We start from the raw sequence: 12,452 nt of genomic DNA on the forward strand, positions 1-12,452 counted from the left end.
AGAGAGAGAGAGAGAGAGAGAGAGAGAGAGAGAGAGAGAGAGAGAGAGAGATTGCACTTATGGTTTTGGAGCCATCATACATAAGATTGGCTGCTTTGTAGAGCCACAAGTAATCTGTCCATGGCAGGCTGACTGATCCTTGGAGGAATGTGACAGAAGGCACTTGTCAGACTATTCTGACACCAAGGGTACCTGTACATCTGATTTAGTGTTAATGGTATGTTTCATCCATGATGGCAGAGGGTAGGGCTTCTGTGGGTAGAGCCTGAGGTCTCTCCTGGAGAGGGTAGTCCTTCATAGTGTTCTTAGACAGCAAACAGGAACTAGATGAGAATGGGAAGGCAGGCCCAAGGGTGAGACAGAGGGCCTGTCATTTGACCTCACTGTTCAGCACCTGGATCTGTGATGTCTGAGGTGATTTGGGGCTCTAGATGCTGCAAGGCAAAGTTAGGTGGAGGGGCGAGGAGTGGTAGAGGGGGAATTAGTCAAGGATGTAAGTTGTGGGGAGTCCCAACTAAAGATCTCAGTGAACGCTCAAAAGCTGATTATCTGACTGTGGGTGGTGCTCTGCATCTATTCTCAGATCATCTTGGAGGTTGTAGTGAAGTCTTGTTCAGTGTTCTTTTTTGGCTAATGTGGCCTTCTGGGGAGACAATAGAATGGGACAGAGGTGAGTCTGCCTTTGAGTTGCTGATGTGGTTGAGAGACAAGTAAACACCGTCTGAGACTAGCACTGCCAAGGCAGCAGGAACCAGCACAACACCTCTGAAGGGAAGAAGAGTTTGAGGACTGTCCTTGGTTATGACTGTACAGCTTCCCACGGTGTGATCTGGAGGTGGGGTAGTGCGATCTTGGAGGATAAATATTTAGGAAATAACTAGATTTTCTTTGGATTCTGAGATACTCTGAATCCATATTTGTTCCTACAAGTATCTTTAGAGTGTGCTTCATTGATTTATTTTACCTACCTCCCAAACAAAGGAGGCCTGAACAGTAGTAGAGAAGGAGGAATTTGACATACTCCAAAGTTGAGAGAGCAATTTCATGGAAGTTCAGAGTAATGACATTTTTTGATTAAAAAAAAAATATTTCAAGAAAATGTCAGGACACTCAAATAAGGAACCTGCTGGCTAGCATTCGGGCCAGGGACTGGGGGTGAAATCACCTCGGGCAAACAGGTTAGAGAAGTCTGTCTCTGTACGCCGGAAGTGGGTATCCCGGTCACTGTTTTCACAGGAAAGCAGATTCTTGGAAGACTGTCTCTCCTTGAAGGCACTCACAAGCCGACTCTTTTCTTCCAGGCTGTTGGTCCTCTGCAAGAAGCCTAAGGCACAAGAAGCTGGGTCAGGGACGGGGGACCACCCAGCCACCCAGGGCCAGCTGCTAGACCTGGTCCAAGCAGGGCTCTGGCTCCTACTGAGATGCAAAGCTGAGCGAGGAGCTGTTTTATACAGAGTGGCTCTGGCACTGCTCCCCTACAGGCACGGACAGGGCAACGCCAAGTGCCATCATTGGCACAGACCCAGTCATGCAAGACAGAAAACATCAGCAAGGCTTGGTCTCCTTTCTGAACATGACAGGGAACTCAGAATTAAGTCAACTGGACAGCTTCCACTCCAGTAACCAGCCTGAGGATGGGGTTCTGAAGGAAGGGACCCAATCAGAGAAGCCCAGAACTGACACCACTGGGTTTATCAGCTATGCAATCAGAGGGAGGAGGGGGAGGCCAATGGAGGAAGGAGGGAAAGGACTAGCAGGGAAGGGAGGCAGGGAGGGGATAAGAGAGGGCGAGGATCACAAGGAGGACGGAGGAAGATAACAGAGGGAGGAGGGAGGAGGTCCTGGGAGTTAGGGAAGATACTTTCTTCTGGCACCAGGCAATCCTCAGAGCCGGAATGCAAGTGTGACTGTTCTGACCACTCTTGCAGAGCAGCTTTCTCTGCACTGTCCTTTCTATATTAATAAAGACATTAGGGGAAAAGACAAGAAAGCTTAAGATCTTATGGGTCTTGACATCTAATTCTATACATATTTATTGATCATCTGTTATAGAAAAGCAATTTGCTATATGTATTTAGGATGGAGACAGATAAAGATAAGTGAGATAGACCTGCGATCCTCCAAGAACTTATAGTCTGATGGTGCCCAGTGTTATAATAAAGATAAAATGTCAGGCTGGGGATGTAGCTCAGTGGTAGAGTGCTTGTCCCACTACGGTGGTGGTGGAGGTGTGTAGAAACTAAACAAATTGTGACTCTAGGGTGGAGTAACCAGCACCTCATCTCTTCCCTGCAGTGAGAGCAAAGCTTCTAGGGATTGTGTGCCCGAACTATAACTCCAAACCCACTTATTTATCACAAAGTGTCAACACTTCAATTAAGACTGAATATCTACTGCCTGGCTACTGGAGGAACTTGCCTGGGTGGCCAACAGAGGGCCCTACATGTCCTGAGCTGCACTCATGCCATAGGTGTGCCACCACTGCCCAGTAGAAGTAATCTCTCCCACTCTCAGTGGGCATTGCAAGTAATACCAGCAGCAAAAGGGAAGCAGGGTTGAGCCCAAGGACTGGCGAATGTGCCAACTTAGAGCATGATCCCCTCTCTTCCACCCCTCCCCATTTGGGTTCCCAGCCTGCAAATCCACTCTTTTCCCCAGTGCCTACTCCTCCAACGTTGTCCTAGTCTTTGCCCATATGCAACACAGAGAGAAGAGGAAGAAAGTGCTAAGCTTCTTGATGACCGCAAAGCTGTCTTTGTAGATACCAAGATCCTTGGGGAATCACAGACGTCACAAGATAGGCTTGAAAGAAAGTCCCACGAGGTGCAGAGAAAAGCAAGCTAATCTGTGAATTCAGTGGTGAGTAGAGGGTTGCGAGAAGAAGGCTGTGGTGATTAGAATCCTCCCACACAAGAGCCAGGGCCTATTTTTGGAGGGAAGAATAGAAAGGCAGAAGCACAAGCCTCTTGTTGTTCCCAGCACCTTTTAAACTTATCATAAAGCCCCAAAGAACATTGAAAAAGGGATATGCTGCAATAGAGCTGGCTCTTGACTATGAAGAAGAGAGTGCATCCTTAACCTCCCTTCTGGTTTCTTCTTGCTTCTAATACCCAACATCTAGAACCAGGAGCCAGTATTCATTTGCAAGAGGGAGGTAGGGTGTCACCTGGCTCCTCTAGCTCCAGAGCAGAGACTCTGGAATGTGCCAGGCTGGAGAGACCAAATCCATGTGGCTTAGAGGGATGGAGTCCTGGTCAGCTGAATCTCCACTCTGTAGTCTCAGACCCGGTTGGGCATCTGACCCTTTCTGGGAGAAACATTAAGTCTTTGTGCCTTGAAACACCTTTACAAACCACCAGTCTTTGGCTGTTGCCTACAAAGGAGGTTTTCCTAGACATGTCCTGAAGTGGTTGACAGATGACAAGGATGACACAACTTAAAACCCACACCCCATTCCAGGACCACATTTTCTGTATTGCATGAGGAATCAGAATTTCCTCTTACATTGCATTATAATTTGTGCTAATGTAAATTTTTCATCGGACTGTGCTTTACTTCATTTTGTTTAGAAAGGCATCAATTTCCTAAGGCACTTAAAAACTGGTAAAGAACCCAGATCTCTTTTGGTCCAAGAGGTCTTAGAAGGAACTGTTTACTTCTCCAAGGATGATAACAAGGTGGAAGATGATTTGAAGTTGGTGCTTTGATGATGTCCCCAGCTAGTAAGGGGTCTTGGGAGCAGATCCCCAAGACTGGGGCAGGCTGTACTTACTCTGCTCCTGGCTTTGAGGACCTAGTTTTAGCCTGTGTGTAACTAGTCACAGAGCTCTCTACTTTGAAGGCAAAGACGAAAGTCAAAGAGAGCCACAAGTTTGGTCAGGTCATAGCTAATGGAAGAAGTGCCTGTTGGGACTGCTATTGGAGCCTCACAGCTGCTCCCCAACTCCAAGACTTGGGGAGCCCAGTAAGCTCTGTCAAACTAGAAGTACCTGGCTCTAGCCAGCAGTTTCCAGATGACACCCCAGGGTATGCATGGCATTAGGATGCATGGCCAGTGGGATACATGGGGTTCTGCTCCCCAAGCTGTGGCATGAACTGGGCTTAAAGGAAGAGGCTTTTCCCGAATTTTATGGGCAAGCACACTGCCAGATCTCTCTTCACTTTTGTTCCCAAAAGAAACCAGAAATATTGAGGTCTCTAGTTTTAAAAGTTGGTGACTAAGAAAAAATTAAACACCCTGTGTGGACTAGGTAAAGTAGCTCAGGGCTAGCAAGTTTGGATCTCAGCATGGATAAGTAACAGAAATGCAAGGGCACACTGGGGAGTTAGCAGAGCCCAGAACAGAATTTAGGGATCCAAGACATTCTATTTAGGTCATGCCACCATGCCAGCAGCCACTCTCTGGCTGTTGGCAAAATCTCTGCATTTCTTCTGATTACTGTCTCAGAGGAATTCTGCCTCAGAGCTAAGGGGATCACTAGGGGCACATAGGCCCTTCCTTTGGCTTCATTCTCTGCCTTAAAGTGGAGGGAGTGTGAGAAGCTAGGTGGGGAATGAATCTTGACAGGGCACTGAGGAGGCCAGGGGTGTGACCCAGGGCAGGGGCGTGGACATGGAAGATGCTCCTCTGCTGTCTTAAGGTGACAGCTAAACCTTGATGGCACCAGGCTTAGGAGGACCCTCCAGGTGCAACTATGTCTGGATATAGGGACTGCAGTGAGTGGAGGTGGAGGGGGCTGTGGATCCCGAGTCCAAGCTAAAGAATGCCCTGTGCTTCCTCTCAATTTAAAATGGAAAGCCAGAGAAAGCCTAGAGCATGGAAAATAAATCCTGCTGGTGTTTTGTTTTCTTCAAACTGGATGGGAGGCCTTCTAATGCATGGCCCCAAACACAGGGCACGTTAGCAGAAGTTAATTTCCCCTCAACAGATTACCCTGTAGTCTTCTCCCTCCTATCATTCAGGTTGTAACTTTCCCCAAATTAACGTGGGGCACGGGTGAGGGGAGGAAACAAGGAAGAAAGTCTGAGCACCGTACCCCCAAATACCCAATGACACTCCTTATGGCGCTGCCCGGCACCAGCATAAGTGTCAGGCGTAACTTAAGGTCCCTTATTTCCAGACCCAGCAAAGCTTACCTCTATTCTTCCCTTTTGCCTTTTCAGGACATCGGATATGTCCCCAGGAGGGGCGCTTGCTTCTTTTCTCCCAGCGAACCCATAGGGCTAGCACCCGAGCAGCAGGGGGCAGCAGCGGGAGGCAGGATGAGGGTGAACGGGGGCTGCCTAGGACCCCGGGGAAGGCGGCCCCCACCATTCTCCGGCCGCGGAGGACCCCTGGCACGCTCGATTTCTGCTTGCCCGGCTGCTTGACAGCGACGGCTGCAGAGGCGTGCGCGGCGGCCACTGAGGGGCCCTGGCAGGAAACGGGCCATTAAGCCCCGAATGGCGGCGGAGGGATTGGGTGGAGTGGGAGGGGGGCGGCGAGTGAACAAAGCTCCAGCCTCGGCTGCTGGGGCGCGCGGAGGCTGCCTGCTGTCGCCCACCAGCCGGCGGAGTCTACCGCAGCTGCCCGGGGCGTGGGGGGCGGGGGGACTGCGTTTTTGGTCTCGCCCTAAGAGCTCGGCCCCAGCTCCTGGTCCAGTACCGCCGAGAGGGCGTGGCGCGGCCAAGCCGAGGGCGGTGGCTCCCCAAGGCCGCCAAGTGCCCCTCTCTGCTGCGCGCGGCGACTGACCGATGGCTCTTTAATAAACCCCTCGTTAATCTTCCCCTCCTCCCTCTCCAGCCCGCGCCCGGGGACACCCGTATTTTCTAGACCGATAAGACCAGAGAATTTTAGACGGTGAAATGTAGCAAGGAAAGCCAGTCTTCATTGTTCAGTTGGAGCTGGTCAGTTGTAGCCCTCTGAGCAAATCTCATTTTTCCCCCTTAAAAAAATTAAGTGACTGGGCACTTAATGGTTTTTATGTAGACCCTCACATCTGCAGGGAGCAGAGACAGTTCTTTTTCCACCTCAGCAGAGCCTGCCAGGAAGCCCTCTGCCACCCACCTCGCGCCCGTGCCCCTTTCCTTTGCCTCCTGCCCTGCAAACCTGCCGGCCTGCGCTGCCCGCACCTCTCCTAGGCAGGCCCCATGCCCATGGCCTCGCAGGCTCCAAAGAATGAAATCCAAATCCATTATGACATCTGGAACAAAACCTTCGGGTGGAAGTTACTTCCAATGCGCCCTGACCGGAGGTCAGGTGGAGAGAGAGAGTGTAGGCGATACCAAAGGGCAGGGGTACTTGTCAGCCACAGCCTTAGGCCGACACCTTTGCTCTCCTCTCGCGTAAAGCCAGGTGAGTTCAACTTTTCCAGACTCTTGGGCAGAGCGCGCAGACAAGAGCGGCCCCGGCGCGGGGCTGCCGCGTGGGGGCGCTAGGTTCCCGTTTGACACTGAAGGGAAAGGTCCTTACACCATGTCGGAGAAGGGTGCAAGAGTGCCAGGCCCTCGAAAGGTTTGTTTCTGTTAGACGTGGGTACTACAAACTAGGAAAGCAAATCCAAGGTTCAGGTCCCCTCCAAGTTCCTCCCCTTCCTCAAACCCGCAAGGCTTCGAGCTGCGTCCCGGCCCCAGCTGGCCCTTACACTTACCGCAGATCTTCAGCCCCAGTTTTCTAGTGCATCCATGGGCCACACCGCACCAGGTGTCGTAGGCTGGAGGGACAGAGAGGAGACAAAGGGCTGTTAGGCCAGGACCGTGTGAAGCTGGCCCAACGGGAAGAGTTTTTGCCCGGGTGGGGCAGGTCTTCAATGCACCTTATTTAAAGGTTTTTTCCAAAACGAAATAGGACCCTGGGCTGCGGGCCTACAGGCAGCCTCGTGCCCCGGGCCCTCCTACACCTTCCTGTTCTCAGCTGGAGAGTCTTCACAAGGTCCCCGCCGGCCCACGAGACAGGGTCCGGGTGAGGCGAAGGCGCAACCCACAAGCAAAGGGCCAGCTCCTGCCACTCAGGTCCCCCCAGCTCTCACAGGCCGGGTGCCGTGTCCTCGGCCCCGCAGGCTCGAAGGGCGACCACACCAGCATGGAAAGGGGACACGGAGGCATCTGGGACCGAGACGTCTCATAATTTCTTGGCGGGTCTCCAGCCGAGTGGCAGCTTAAAATAAACTGGCATGAAATGGGGTCGCGCAAGAGTTCAGGAATTAATTGGGTGAAAAATAGTATTTGACTAGATGATCGGACTCGCATGGTTGCTCTTCAGTCCGACTGGGGAGTCGAGAAGACAATAGTGCACCTCTCACCCTCATCCAGCCCCTCTTCTCAACCTCATTAACCCTTCTCGTGGACATTTCTGGTCTGGAGCAACGGAATCAGGCGGCTTTTGTCTGGGTCTGAGCCACGGACCCAGGGCTGCTGGGGTTTCCATCTTCACCAGGCCGTGCTCCAGCGCCTCTGGATTTACCTGCCCACCCGGGGAACTTCCAGTACCGAGGGCGAAACGCAACCCTGGATACGTGAAGCCCGCGTGCGGGCTGGTGTGCCCGGCCCAGCCTGAATCCCCTTCAGATCCTCAAAGCAAAGCGAGGCGCCTCCACTGTCCCATCCCCCACCCACTCCAGCGGAGCCTCAAGCCGCGCGCGCGAGTGGTGGCTGCGATAAGCAGAGAGACATCCATTAAACCCGAGGCTCAACGTAGCTCCCGCGGGGAGAAGAAACGGCCTGACATTGGCGAGACATGTCACAGATGGACGGCCACTGACGGACAAGAAATCAGCTGGAAAGCAAACCCTAGTAACAATAATACCTGGTGCATAAAGCGTTACTTCTACCGAGTGGAGTGCTTTCACTCTGAACAGCGTCTCATCTAATTCTTAAAACTACCCAAAGAAACAGACTGGTGGATTGCTGATGTAAGACTTCATTTGACAAAGTACAACATTGCCTCAGAGAGGTTAAGCGAGTTTTCCAAGGTCACTCAGCGGGAGCTTGAAGCTCTGATCCTTTATCTTGCAATACTGGAGACCACACTGAAAGAAAAGGAAAAGGAAGTGGGGGAGGGAGGAAGAGGGGGAGAGAAGCCCCCTTGATGTTGCAGGATTCGGTATTTCTGAGGGCAAGGGAAGCTCCATGCCCTGCTAGGGTTGCTGGAGCAACCTAAATTTGTGCCGGCAGAGCAAGAGGAGAAAGCCCGAGAGACCTTGAAAGGGCAGAGAAATAAAGCCAGTTAGGCGGGCGAGGGTGTGCTTGCAAGGTGTGAGGGTGACGTGGAGAGCGCAAGGGGAGTGCGCGCGCAGCCTGGGTGCGGACCCCACAGCTTACTGCTGAGGGCCGGTACTTCTATTACAACTGCTGTTTGTTCTTCCCCGGCAGGTCCTTGCTTTTCTGGCGCCCACCTCAGTGGCTTTCGGGCGTGCCAGGCCACGTGTGAACTTGGGCCATTGCTTCTGCCTGGACTTGCACCTGGGGCTGGGCATTCGCGCATTTAGGTGATCGACGGGGGAATTGCCATGGGGGGGCTACTTGGGGTGGGGACAAATGTTTCCCAGACCCATGGGACAGAAAAAAATGGTGGCAGTTTGGGGGGGCGGTGAGGATTGGAAAGAAACCTATCCGGAGGCCAAAGCAACAGACAAAAGGCGTGCAGGCCTCGCGCTCCTCCAGCCCTGCTCCGGCCAGCCCCGCCGCCCGGCCCGGCTCACGTGCCACCAAGGCTGGCGGCCCTCTTTGTTGTAATTGTAACCCTCCTGGGTGGCGGACCAGGGAGCTGCAAGGGGAACTGAAGTGGGGCCCGAGGACTGGAGATGAAGCCTTCTGCCCAGGAGTTGGCGGCGAAGGTCTAGGGGCATTCTCTATAACCCCTCCCTACCTTCGCTGGTGAGGACAATTATTTCGTCAAGCTCATAGAAAGGGTCATAAAAGCGCAGCAATAAGCAGTCCTTCTAACCACACTGTCCTTCCTAAGTCTCTCCTGAATAGAAAATTTGGGGCGTTTACCGTTTGGATTTATTTGGGATGGGACGGAGTAAGGGGACAATTGTCCCTAACGCGGAAAAAAATTCCCTTCTCCTCACAGCTCTACAGAAAGGGAGAGAGAGAAAAAAAAGCAATCTGAATTAAAAGCAGATTTTGCAGATGGTCGAGGAGGGAGTAGAGCTAAAGACGGAGAAGCATAAATTCTCTCCCCCCACCCCCTTTTATCTGGTCCCCTTTCTCCTCCTCTCTCGGACTTGTCACCTGCTGACAGGTCTCTTGCCCGGAGAAAGAAGAGGAGTGATCGCTCCTCCCGCCTGGCAAACCTCTCTGCCCTCTCCAGTTCCCTCTCTTGCCGCTCTGGCTGGTGCCCGAAACCCCCCTCCCCCTTTTTTGTCTGTGAGATGTAATTAATTGTACGAAGCTCCGTCTTAAACCGTCTTTGTTTTTTTTTTTTTTTTTTTTTTTTTTTTTTTTTTTTGTACCTTTGCCCGCCCCTTGCTTCACCCTTCCTCGTCAGTAGCTGGATGCAAATTTGGAGCAATTAGAGACCCCGAGTTTTCTAAAAGCTGCAATTAACGTCGAAATTTCCGCTGATTATAGACTTCGAGGGAGGAGCAGAGGGAAAGGAGGAGGAAGTCAGATCTTAGCTCAACGAAAGCCAGAGACAGAAAACTCAGTTCTCTCTGGGACTCTCGGTTCCTCGCTGCCCGCTGCCTTGACCCCTGTTGTCCCGTCAAGCAAAGAAACCACACACAGCTTAACAACAACACCCCTACTGTGCCGCGAGAACCCTAGCCATTGCCTCCACTCGGGCCCTGCGTGGTCTTCGCCCTTCAGTCCCCTAGGAGTAACACAGCGTCCCCGAGAGCCGAATGACCTCTGGCAGGAACCTGGGTCAGGGCCCCGTTTCCCAGCCTCCATCATCTTCGCTGCTTTCCCCTTTCCCTTTCTGCCAGCGCAGCCTCCCGACGCCCCAGAGCCCCCACCTTCCTTGCAGCCCATTTGATAAGAAACTGGGGCAGGACCTACTTGTGGGGCGCAGGTTAGCGGTATTGGGATCCGCTCCCGCGTTCGAGGAGGTTGCAGACGAAGAAGGGGTCGAAGACGCCATCAGCCTGGTAGTCCCGGGGCCTCTGCTCTCCAGAGTCTTCGGCCAGTCGGGCGCAGGAATAGGCTGCAAAGAGAAGCTGGGGCTATGTCGGGAGGGCTTCCGGGGTCCGGGCACGGGTGGCGACTGCGCAGCGGGGGCGCAGACGCTGCGCTCGAAGTCTCGGCGGCGCGGGAGGGAGAAGGGGGAGGAAGGGCAGCGAGCTGGCTGGGTCGCGGAGCGCGGTTGAAGGGGGAGACGTGCGCCCAAGCTCCGGGACTCGCGCGCAGGCAGCGTAGCCCTGGGCGGCTCTCCAGTCTGTGGAAACGAGGGGAGGGGGGCGGGGGCCGGAATGTGTAGCTCTGAGACGAGGAGACCCAAGGCCGGTGCAGGACGCGGAGGTGTGGGGAACCGGGACAGAGGCGCCAGGGAGCGCCTAGTGCGTGATTTCCCAGCCAAACCGCGCTAAGCTCCACTGGGCTCTCGGCAGCCGGCGCGCGAGCAGGAGGGGGGCGGGGAGGGCACGTCTGGTTCTGTGTCTGGTTCCCGTTGTTGTGTCTGGCTAATTCCCTGGAAAGAAGGAGGCTAACTGCTCTGGGATCCGGGACTTCGATGAGACAAGGTGAGAGGAAAAGACGGTTCAGGTCTTTACATGTCTCCCTCGGACTCGGCCAGGTAAAACCAGAGTCACCTTGCACCCTCAGACAGCCACAAAGCAGTGGGTCAGAATCTCGCTCAGCAGCTTCGTGTCCCACCCGGTTTTGAGACACCTCGAAGCCTAAGGCGAGGCTCTGTCCCAGTTTCCGTGTTTCGCTTCCCCTAGCCCCGTAAAATCGCTGTACAGAGCCGGGGAGAGTGGGGGAGGTAAGAAAGGAGAATGTCACCGAGGAAACGAACTTGCGCCCAAAGCGCAAGAGGTGGCGGACAAAGATCAGTGCGCAGCGCCCCTGCTAGGCGCTCGGCGCTGGCGCGATGGCGTCCGAAGGCCGCGGGACAGACAGTGCGGGCGCTCTTCGTGGTAGATCTCAGACTTGGCGGGGGGAGCCCACCAGCCAGCACCCCCACACCCTCTGGCAGGCCTCAAGCCCAGCCTCGAGCACGCACTCTCGCAGGAACGCGGGAGAGGGCAGGACGCGGCTCCTGGGGAAGTAACAGGTTATAGCTCCCAGTTGAACCTTCGTCTGCAGCTACCCAGACATCTTTTGGAGAGACAGGCGCTTACCGCCTGGAAGCGCCATGGGAAACGCTCTTGTCCTACTTCAACGCAAACCCCAGCCTCTGCGTGCTGGGGGCAAGGCTAGGAAGCGTGCTGAGGGGAAGGGTTCCTGCGCCGCGCACCAACAGAGCCGGGACTGGGGCGGGCGGGAAGCTTGGCTCCAGGAGGTGAGTGGTGGGTGCCGGGTGCAGACTGACGAGCAGCGTGCGAGGGCTCAGAGTACCCAACCGGCGGAGCAGCCGAGGCTGGGCGCGGGGAAGTCAGGCGGCGGCGCGCGTACCCACCTCGGTTCGGCGACCGCAAGCCGGACGCTCCCTTCGCTCGTCTGCGCAGCGTCCTGCGATCCGCTCGGCTCTGCTCAGCTCTGCCACCGGCGAATCCACCGCGCGTCACCTCCAGCTGCTTTTTCGCTCTCGCCACCCCCGTCCGTCCGGCACACGAGCGCCTGGAGGAGAAGAGCGAGATCCGGAGAGGCTGCGCTCGGCTCCGGGGGAGGGGGGCGGAGTGGGGAGGCGGGGACCGCTCGGCGGGGGAATCACGAGGCCGCTGCTCGCGGGGGCAGCTCGTTGGCGGGGCGGCGGGGCTCCTTTGCAGGTGCTTGGCCGCCTCTGGAGCTTTAGAGGGCGATTATAAATCCAACTCACGGGTTTGCGCCTAGAAAAGTGGGGAGGTCCTATGAGTAATCCAGAACACACTCAGCCCGTATTTTTTTTTTAAATAGGGTGTTTTTGAAAGGAGGGAAAAGATAATTCCTACGAACAATTCTGGCTGGCTGAGCATTTCTTCGCTCCCTCGCCTGTCTTGGAGGAGGCTAGAACTGTAGCTTTACCTCACGCCCTTTCCCCGTGATTCCCCCAGATCTGCGACCACACAACACTTGGTTGAGTGAAATCGCTCTGGGTGGCGTCCTCGCCCATGGCCGGCTCCCTAGTGAGCCAGGATTGCTGTAGAGGCAAAGGAGGCAGAGAGGAAGGGGCTCCAGCTCTTCGCTCCTCTTGCAGCTCACGGTGTTCCCCTAAAGTGCCTCATCTGAGCACAGCTAGCTACCTGATGCCCCCCTTTCTCATTCTCTATGCGCTCCCTCCCGCCCCGGTAGGAAATAATTCCTCCTGATTGATCACGTCTGAAGGTTAATAACACGCACGAGCGCCGCTCCACACGCATGGGGAACCCCAGCACAAGGGAGGTGTCCCGATC

General features: G+C 54.5%; 1 protein-coding gene across 2 annotated transcripts in view; it reads right to left on the minus strand.

Moving 5' to 3' along the window:
* Gad1 (glutamate decarboxylase 1) overlaps positions 1-12,020 on the minus strand; it is a 40,624-nt gene extending 28,604 nt beyond the window's left edge. The window contains exons 1-4 of one of the 2 annotated variants that reach the window (XM_004634767.1): positions 11,540-12,020; positions 9,982-10,126; positions 6,630-6,692; positions 1,166-1,324 (exon numbers count right to left, since the gene is read on the minus strand). In XM_004634767.1, coding sequence (XP_004634824.1) covers positions 1,166-1,324; positions 6,630-6,692; positions 9,982-10,063 — 304 coding nt within the window. In that variant the 5' untranslated portion in view covers positions 10,064-10,126; positions 11,540-12,020. Of the gene's footprint in view, positions 1-1,165; positions 1,325-6,629; positions 6,693-9,981; positions 10,166-11,539 lie in introns of those variants that run through there. The other variant, XM_012515484.2, reaches the window with a different exon arrangement.
* Positions 12,021-12,452: the final 432 nt, after the last annotated feature.

This window comes from Octodon degus, unplaced genomic scaffold (assembly GCF_000260255.1).
Source record: "Octodon degus isolate 3935 unplaced genomic scaffold, OctDeg1.0 scaffold00065, whole genome shotgun sequence".
NCBI lineage: Eukaryota > Metazoa > Chordata > Mammalia > Rodentia > Octodontidae > Octodon > Octodon degus.